The 10474-nt window shown below is 34.8% G+C and overlaps 1 protein-coding gene across 1 annotated transcript; it reads right to left on the minus strand.

Moving 5' to 3' along the window:
• Positions 1-4762: 4762 nt before the first annotated feature.
• On the minus strand, positions 4763-7855 carry LOC146919592 (uncharacterized). The gene is made up of 3 exons (XM_085711051.1): positions 6890-7855; positions 5831-5944; positions 4763-5710 (listed from the first exon to the last, which is right to left on the minus strand). Exons 1-3 carry the CDS (start codon positions 7853-7855, stop codon positions 4763-4765), a joined length of 2028 nt encoding a protein of 675 aa, XP_085567177.1.
• Positions 7856-10474: the final 2619 nt, after the last annotated feature.

Genomic DNA, 10474 nt, shown 5'->3' on the forward strand with positions numbered 1-10474 from the left:
TATACGAGAACAGGATTAACGCAAGAGAAGAAAACTATGTGAAAGATAAGACTTTAATTTAATGATAACTTCTTTTTGGATGTTAACGCAATAGAAGAAAATTGTTACATATACTTTTAAATTTCACGATATCACTCCAAAAATTTAACTATGGCTTTAAATATAAAATATGAAGCTTCTATATATATATATATATATATATATAATATGATGTTGTCCACTTGCCATATCCTTTAAAAAAAAATTAATGTAGAAGAAAATTGTGTTACAGATGCCGTACCAAATGGATGAGTTTTGTCCAAATGTAGAGAGAATTCATTTCCATTCTATTTGTTGCAAATGCAACCGTACCATATGATCCATGATGTTTTTTTTTGGTTAAAAAGAAATAATAGAATAATTAATAGGATAAAGAAAATTATCATTTTCAAGAAAAAGATAATAAATATGATAGTTTATGTTAGAGGTAGTGGTACATTTAATGCATCTTATCCTGTGCAATGTTGCATAGGTTAGAAAAACTCTAATAGTAATAATTTCTTTTTTTGTCATCCTTAATCAGTGTCTCGGGAGCACCGGTTAACATGACCTTTTTTTATATGGGTCTTGTTAACCAGTGCCCCCGGGAAACTGGTTAAGAAATACAAAAGTAGAAAAGTTGTCTTGGAAATATAAACTGTTACTTTTGACTAACTAATTATACACCACTTTTTAATAAAATCTTACCTCTTTTACCTGCTTAACCAATGCCCCGGAGGCACTGGTTAACATTCTCCTTTTTATATATATTCTTGTACTCATCCATTATCAACGACAACAATCATGATATTAATTAATTATATGGTGTGTATGTTTTTAAGGGTAATGTTTTTTATCTTTCAATAAATTAATTAAGGGTTTTGGTTGGTGTCATTTTCTCACAGAAAAGTTTACTATTCTAATCTAGAGTCAATTATCAACAGCGATGATAAACTTTTGTGGGAGATTTGATAGTTCGACTAATTTGCGTTAAGTGATAAAAAAATTTGAGATCTTGAGTTCAAATTCAAGTGAAGGTGAAAACTAATATAACAACTAATTATTAATATTTGTCATTAAAAAAAATCAAATTTTATCTCACTAAATATAGGCCACATGGACCAAACGAAGTCATAATATTCTATTATGAGTAAGACTAACAACACTCTTTTGAATACTCTCTAATACTCACTCTCTTATTGATTTAAATCATTGTGAGTTTATACTTTGAAAATTAAAACCACGCAAAGTGGTTAGACGTACATTAATACCATCCAATAAAAGAGTGAGTGCTAAAAAGAGTTTTCAAAAGTGAATGTTGTAGCACTCCTCTTCTATTATATCATAATTTTATCCAAATATATATACACACTATACACAACTATATAAGTAAAAGTCAATATATCTATCAAATTGGATGTTGTATTTCCAAAATCAATATTGCTAACATTTTTTTTCTTACTAGAAGTAATACATTCATTCAAATTGGTAAAAATTACATGAATCGAGTACAATATAAATTTCAAAATTGCTAAAACCAAGAAATGATTAAATTATGAATAAACTCACAATATCCATGCAACGATATGTTGCTTATAAATATGACCAAAAAAAGGTGTCTGAAATATTCATGCAAACATTTTATTAACATCGCTACAACCCCAATATAGGATAGAAACTAAGAAGTCACAAACAAACTACAACCCGCAAAAGAAAAACAAGAATCCAAAGGTTCACAGTACATCACCCAAGCACTCCACAAACACCTTATCCTTTAAAAAATCCCTACTTTCCTCTTGAACAAAACACTCCTCAAACAACTTGTAAATTGGATTAACAAACAAAAAAACCTAAGTTTTTCGACCACCTCCCCCAAGCATCATTCCCTTCACACCTTGATAACCTTTGCTTCGTTTTTGTTTGAAATTGCACACAAACGAGAAAATTCGTTTTCCTGAATTTATCATGTATTTTTTTTTTTTGGTAAAATGATAAAAGAAAAAGAAAAAAAGAGAAAAAAAAACCCTAAAAACAGGGCACAGCCTGGGGCATCAAGCCTCAAGACTGACTTCAACTCCGATGGAGGAGCATGCCAAAAAGTCACACCTAATCTTGAAGAGCGTCCGAGCTTGGCCAAGAAATATGCGCAATGGTTGCCCTCACGAAGCACATGTTGGAAAGAAATGTTACGAATATGCTCCTTTAACCCAAAAATCTTCACCAACAAAGAGGCGTACACATGCATATGAGAGTGATCTGGATCTTGAAGAAGACGGAAGACTTCTAAAGAATCTGTTTCGCAAATAACTTGTTGAATAGAGTTGCTGATTACCAACATCAGACCATGGTAAACGCCAAATAGCTCAGCAAAAAGCGCATCCCCTTGCCCATCATTAGAAGAGAATCCAGCTATCCAATTTCCCTTGTTATCTCGAAGTAAACCTCCAGAACCAATATCACCAGAAGCACCACAACTTCCATCAATATTCAACTTAACACATCCATCTGGAGGTGGGGTCCAATTAACCATGTGACGATTAATGTGGTGCTCAGAGGAGTGAATATTGAGAGAAGTTAGGTCGGTACACATAATGTCTATAAACTGAATGACATTTTGGGTTTTCCATTGCTTGTCGCCAAGAATATGATTATTCTTGAAGCGCCAGATCCACCAAATAGTTATTGCAAACATGTTACCAAACGCTCCTTTAGACATAGTTTGTAACCATGTTTTCCAGGATGTGAAGCTGAATAAATATCGATGATTAACACTATATATTAGTTGCCAAACTTCCTTCGATGGAGCACAATCCCTAAGGCAGTGAAGCACATCTTCCTTGTATTTTCCACATCGCTGGCAGACCGGAGAAGTTGCCAAGTTGCAGTGATGTCGAAGCTTGTTAGTTGGGATTGCATTGTGCATGCAAAGCCACATGAAAATGTTGCACCTTGGCCGGAATTGACAATTTCCATATCCAATCCCAACTTTCATTATCATTCAACTCTCTATAACGAGATAAAATCCAACTATTTATTGTAGAACAAAGAATACCTTCATGTTTGAGAAGCTCCCCAAACCCATCTATCCTAAATATCATCATCAAAGGCCAGAGGAGGGGGGAACTGATCAACAGTCGTGCTGAGCTTGTTTGGAACCATTGTCATCAATTTATTCCAATCCCATGATCCAGCCCCGTCCAGTTATCATACCAGAATGAGGAGGATTCGTCACCAATGCGGAATTGAAAGCCTTGTCTCAAGGCTTCCAATGCCTTTAATATACTTCTCCATATTAGAGAAATGTTTCCTTTAGCTTTAATGTTCCAAATGTCACGACCTTTGATGTACTTGTGAGATAAAACCCTCACCCAAAGTTTATGAGGATCATAAAGAAGGTTCCAAACTAACTTCCCAAGAAGAGCAATATAAGATAATCTAGCTTCCCTAATAGCGAGGCCTCCAAATTTCTTAGGGGAAGTAACAGTAGACCACTTAACCCTATTCCACTTTCTATTACTCCCTATGCCACCCCAACTAAAGCTCTTCGTGACTCTATCCATCTTATCACAAATATTTGAAGGTAAATAATGCATCTGCATAGTATATATAGGCATTGCCGTAGTAACTGACTTGGCTAGGCAAACCTGCCCCGCTTTATTAAGGAGATTACCTTTCCAAGTTGAGAGTCTTCTATGCATCTTCTCTAAAATATAATCATATGTATCTTTGGTAGCTCGACCTTGTGTCAAAGGAAAACCCAAGTAGTGCCCCAAATTGGCCACAAAACGGATATAGGAGATTTCTTTAATACTTTGTTTAACACTCTCATGCACTCTCTTAGAACACATGGCCTTTGACTTTAGGACATTTACTTTCATACTAGAAGCAATACAAAACTCATTTAAGGTATCCATCACCACTTTAGTTTGATCTGGAGTGGCCTCACAAAATAGAAGAACATCATCAGCAAAAAGAAGATGAGATAAACCTGGGCCTTTATGAGATAAATGTATTGGACGCCAAATCCCTTGTTGGACCTTGCTTTGAATGATCAATGCTAATTTCTCCATGCACAGAACAAAAAGATATGGAGATAGTGTATCACCTTGCCGAAGACCCCTTGAAGGCTTGAACTTGTCTGTTTTTGCACCATTCCACAAGATAGAAAGGTTTGTGGCTTTCAGACAATTCATAATCAAAGAGACAGTGGGTGTGGGAAAATTGAACTCCTTCAATGTAAGTTCAAGAAACTTCCAATCCAATCGATCATAAGCCTTTTCTAAGTCAATTTTAAAAGCCAACATACCTTTTTTGGAACGGGGCGTATGCATATGATGGACCACTTCTTGAGCCAAGATCGCATTATCTGTTGTACCTCTCCCGGGAATGAAGCTACTTTGAAAGGGACCGATCAAATCATCAAGGAAAGGGCGAATACGGTTGACGAAGACCTTAGTGATGACTTTGAAAATTACATTACAAAGACTTATGGGCCGAAAGTTCTTAAGCCTTGTATGATTGTTCTCTTTCGGAATAAGAACCAGTAATGTCTCTGCAATTTTATCATCAATATATCCACTGTTGAACGATTGCATCACATACTTCTAAACATCTTCCCCTACTACATCCCAGAAGTGTTTAAAGAAGAGAGGTTGGAATCCATCAGGTCCAGGGGCTTTAAAAGACTGCATAGAGAATATAGCATTACGAACCTCAACCTTAGCCACTTGCTTGATAAGAGAGTTCATCCCTTGAACTGCATAGAGAATATAGCATTACGAACCTCAACCTTAGCCACTTGCTTGATAAGAGAGTTCCTCCCTTGAGAGTTAAGGGATGGAAAAAGATCTACCTTCAGGCTATCAGGGTAAACTTCAGCATCATTCTGAAAAAGTTTACTATAAAAATCGATAGCTACATCTCGAAGTTGCATCACGTCAGTGCACCAAGTTCCATCATCCAAATGTAATCCTTGAATTTTATTTTGCTTTCTACGGATAATAGTTTGTGTATGAAAAAACTTGTTGTTCCTGTCTCCGAATTTCACCCACTTCTCTCTGGACTTTTGGTACCAAAGGAGTTCCTCCTGTTTGAGAACTTCCTGGTACATTTTCTGAAGATTAGCCTCTTCCATATTGAGATGAATAGAATCCACTCTCTCAATCATCTTCTGCACATGCTGAAGTTGTTTCTCAATATCTTTCTTTCTCTTGAATATGTTTCCAAACACCTCTTTGTTGAAAGTCAAAGAATCATCACGAACCCTGTTAAGACTAGCAGTGGTATATGGTTCCCCATTCTTCCAAGCATTATTGACTACAGTAGGATAATCATCATGGGTAATCCAAAAAGCTTGGAAGCGAAAAGAACGGGAGGGCCTCTTCGGTATTAAACATTGACCTCGTAACAAAATCGGCCTATGTTCAGAATAGCTGGGAAGCAAGTTTTCGACATAAGCCTCAGGGAACAAGGTCCTCCTTGTAGAATCACCAAAAGCTCGATCCAAACACTTAGCAATCTTTAGAACTCCCGACTCTTTTCTATACCAAGTATACAAGCTCCCTGTAGCTCCAAGATCAATAAGACGACATTTTTCAATGACCTCAGAGAATTTATCAGCGGAATTCACAGAAAAAATACCACCTTTAACTTCAGAGGGCAAAACAATCTCATTAAAGTCTCCCATAAGAAGCTAAGGACCATCTATATGTGTCCGGAGACTAGCCAAATAATGCCATAGTTGTTGACGACCACAAAGATAAGGGCAAGCATAAACAACTGAAAAATACCAAAGTCTACTTCTGTGGGTTACCGCCACTGTGACAGCTTGGTAATAAATATCCACAACATTAATAACATAAGGATAATCATGCGATTTTAACAACCAAACACCCCCAGCCTGACCTTGGGCTTCAGAAATTGCACACTGTTCATAGCCAAGAGAATTCCAAAAATTTATAACTCGACCAAACTGACAATGTGTTTCCAAAATAGCAACTAATAACGGACGATAGCGATGAATAAGAACACGTGTTTGACACTTCCCTTCCCTATTCACAGCACCCCTAATATTCCATGTAAGGATAGATAAATCTAGGAATTCATCCATAACTAACTTTATAGGAATTAAGGGAAAGTATGATAATTCCACTACGTTGTTTCCATAGCGCTAGAGATACCTGTTACTGCCATATTCTGAGGACTTCTCTTATCATCGATCGATTTGATTTCATTTGGTCCATAACGTGGGATGGGCCATCATCTTCAAGGGCATCAAGATTATTTGGTTTTTTATGCTTATGATGATCATCAGGAGGGTCATATTTAATATTGGCCAAATTTTCTTCTTGGTGTGTGGAGGGAATGGCTTGGTGGGAAAGGTTAAATGGATGATAGTTGTGAGGTGGGGGATTACCAAGCCTAGGTGAAGAAGTGGTGGACATGATTTTGTTTTGAGCGTGTTTAAAGGTAGCAGGTGTGTTATTAACATTTTGTAAATTGGTGTTAGGAGTGTTTCCAAGGCTAGCGATTGGGTGAGGCATAGAAAGTTTTTCAAGGCTTAATACTTATTGTTGAGGCTTCATGACTTGATCATCCTGGACTTGTTGGGTTCTGCGGCATTTTAGGTCGGCCTAGCTTTTGTTGGGTCGTTCCATTTCATGAGCACGTGGTCTAGGAGGCAATGGGTAAGGGGTGTATTTTTTATCTTTCTGTGTTTGGGTCAAATTTGATAGGGTCTCAAATCGGTTAGATTGTGAAGTAGTATTTTTAATACCATTAAAAACTTGCTTTTTCTCCTGGTGACAGTTAACCACTCTCCATGAAAATTATTTTCCTCATTAGTAAGTATATTAGAGGGGGGATCGATTACCTGATTTTCTGAAACATTCCGTGTTTGCATGTGGTTTTGAGCATGATTGGATGAGTCATTCCGTGTTTGCATGTGGTTTGGAGCATGATTGGATGAGTCAGACTTTGGAACAGATTCAACTTGTTGAGTGCCACTACCATTAGACATCGTCACTTCATTTTTCTTCCCAGTGCGGTCACGGTGAAGATGGCCATAACATCCACACGTTGTGCAAATGATGTGAAGACCTTCATATTGCACCTTGTACCAATGACCGTTGAGCCAAATATTCCCAACAACCTGGAGAGTGAGATCAACCTCCACACACACACGTGCAAACCTTCCACGCTCCATCTTCAAAGTATTGTTATCCACTTTTATGGGACGACCAATGGCAGAGGCCATGGCAAGCAAAAAGCTCTCATCGTAGTAAACCGGATTGAGACCAGGAAATCGAATCCAAACGATTGTGCATTTGATTTTTGCTTCCGGTGAGGCAAATTCTGGTGACCAATGAGAGACTGCTAAACAATGGTCAAAAATCATCCAAGGACCATCAGAAGTAACTTTCTCTCTATCTGCGGCTTGATCAAATTTAACCATGTAGAATCCATTATCATTATCCATGATTTCGAATCCACCTTGCAGTTTCCAAACTTTCTTCAGACGATCCTTCAATATGTTGTATCTTAGTGTTTTTCCCAAAAGTTTAATCACTAAGGCATCTTTCCATGGAATGCACATATCTTCAAAAGCCTTAGTTTCAAGAAAAACTTTTGGTAAAAGTCGATTGCCATGTTCATGTTCTATTCGAACTAATTTTTTAGCAATTATGTCTTCCTTTTCTCGGATTTGAGAACTCTGATCGGAACCTATAAGCTTGTCACGGAAGGACGTCGTTGATGTTGATGACTTAGGAATATCCGGAGGTTTTTTGACATGTTGTTGACCATCGCCTTGCGCAGAGAAGACGAAGTCAGAACTCATCGGTGTTGCGTTGTTGTTGTAGTTTTTCCTTCGAAGACTAGGTTATCTTTGATTGATCCAAACCAAAACCAATTGATTGATAGAAACCACTCACCCAATATTAATGTAACCGCAAGTGAATTCAATAGATGTATGTTACTTTTTGATATGAGAGCATTAAATTCCAAAATCAATTGGAATATTAATGGATGAGCAATGCTATTTATCAAGAAAGATTTTATCAAGAAATTGTCCCGGAATTAATGTTAGCCAATAAAATCTCAATCTGGCCGGAAATCATGGGGTGGTGGGTGTTATGTATTTTTTTTTTATGAAACTTTAATAAATAAGATTAAAATCTAAGGGTGATTATTATGTCATGTCATTCTTGAATTCATCAAGAAAATCCATTCTTGATATCTAGCATTTTCCTTAATGGAATACTGCCAAGCGGTCGTGAAGAATTAAGGAAAAGAATCTAATAGAGCAATCGCAAACGGTATCGCCGCAAACTAGCAGAGCAGTCACAAATCGCACGTATTATCGCAAATCGCTCTAAAACACCGTTATTTTATCATGTATTTTATGTCACATTAAAGTTTCTTCTGCTTTTAGCGTGTTTAAATTTTCTTAAGTTTTAAAAGTAATTAAATGTTTTACTCCCTCCGGTCCTATTTACAAGAGAAAGTTGACTTTTTAGATACATTGAATAATGTATGTATGTAGTCAAGAACCTAAACCAAATACATAAATTATTTAATGTATCTAAAAAGTAAATTGTTTCTTGTAAATAGGACCGGAGGGAGTATTTTTTTTTTTTTCATTTTAAAATTAATGTGTTTTTCTTAACCAAAAAATAAATAAAATTAATGTGTTTTTAAGTTGAGTTATACCCCCTTTTATTATTCTAAAAGTTATCAATATATATTTTATCATTATAATTTTAAATAATTCTGTCATTTATATTTTGAATCTCCATCTTATGAACCACGTCGATTTATAAAAAAATAAAATAAAATCATTTCTAGTTTTACTTTAACTTTAAAGTATTTATACATTTTAAAATAAGAAAATCCTAACATGTTAAAAAACTCAAAGTAGAAATTATATCTTGATAATTGTGCCAATTTAATTCTCAAAAATAGATATAAAAAAGTTGAGCCTTTATATTTTTAAGAGTCGCAACTAACATTTGATGATGAATTATTGATGGTAATGAAAAATACAATGAATAACCAAACAATTAATTGAGCTCAAAATAATTGAGAGAACCTGAATTGATTCTAAGAAAAATACAATGAGTAGTACTCACAAATGCCTTAAGAAAAATGTTTAAAAAATTTAATTGAACAGATTAATTTGTTAAAATACTTTAAATATTTAATTTTTAATACATTAAATACTAGAAATGTATAATTTTCTTATTTTAAGTTATCAAACAATGTTCCTATATATAACCCTCGTTTGCATTGCGAGACACAAAATGGGATTAGGTCCGGTGGACCAAGCAACCAAATGAGACAGAATGAATTAGGTTAGGTTACCTAAGTCCACCAAAGCACTCCCTAATCATCACTTTTTATGCAAAATAATTCTTAAGTTTAATTGTTACAAAAGTCTTTAAATTACATGACATTTTCTAAATAGATTCACGGACTTTCTTTTCTTGAGGGAAAATTGATCCACGAGCTTAAAAAGTTTATACTTAAATTCTTAAATTTATTAATAATTTCTAATTGGATGTCTGAAGTAAATAACAGTTTAAAAAATAATTATCAAGTAAATAGTTTTTAGTAAGATTCTAAATTTTTAATTTGGCCTTTGAATTTAAGGACCAATACAATTTTTTTAAAATTTTAAAGATCATGGTTATAAATTATTTAAAAGTTTAAAAGGGAATTAATTAAATTAATAATTCTCGGACTCAGTTCCAAAGTGTTTTGCTTACTTGCTTAGGGACTTACTTACGAAATGCTTTTTTTTGAGGGAGTCTTACGAAATGCTTACACATTTTAAAGATCATGGTTATAAATTATTTAAAAGTTTAAAAGGGAATTAATTAAATTAATAATTCTCGGACTCAGTTCCAAAGTTTTTTGCTTACTTGCTCAGGGACTTACTTACGAAATGCTTTTTTTTGAGGGAGACTTACGAAATGCTTACACATTTGTAAATCCAATCACAATTTTTAATTTTTTTAAACTCAAGACACCTATGTAAAAGTTCCCAAACATTTCTGAAATCTCTAGCAAAATCATTACTTCGATATGTCTTTGTGAACTTAGTTAGTAGGAACATATTGCATAGTTTACATAAGTTTGGGATTCGAACCCCAGACTCTCCACTTATTCATCTCAAGAGGTGAGTTTCAAACCACGAGGCTATTTGATCGAATTTTTTTATTACTCCATATAACTACCAAGTGGGTTGAAATACTTATATTAATTAAAACTTAACAATTTATTTAGTTAAAGATTCTATTGAAAAGAAAAGAACAAACAAGTCTACGATAATATGCATATGCATTTTTTTTCAAATTTCAATGTATTTTTTTTCTGGAAATGCTAAACTAACCCATCGAGATTGACATCAGTGATAATCGAAACTGAGACGTTGAGAGAAACATTCTCTAAGGTTCAA

The sequence above is a fragment of the Medicago sativa genome, chromosome 5 (genome assembly GCF_051527215.1).
Source record: "Medicago sativa cultivar Bolivia chromosome 5, Bolivia_mono, whole genome shotgun sequence".
Lineage (NCBI taxonomy): Eukaryota > Viridiplantae > Streptophyta > Magnoliopsida > Fabales > Fabaceae > Medicago > Medicago sativa.

Excerpts from the sequence above, each read along its gene's own strand:
- LOC146919592 (XM_085711051.1), bottom strand. The coding sequence starts at position 7,855 with ATGAGTTCTGACTTCGTCTTCTCTGCGCAAGGCGATGGTCAACAACAT. Across the intron at positions 5,945-6,889 it reads GGAATGTTTCAGAAAATCAG|TGTGCAATTTCTGAAGCCCA; the intron begins GTAATCGATCCC and ends GGCTATGAACAG. Across the intron at positions 5,711-5,830 it reads ACCAAGCTGTCACAGTGGCG|CTTCTTATGGGAGACTTTAA; the intron begins GTAACCCACAGA and ends GATGGTCCTTAG.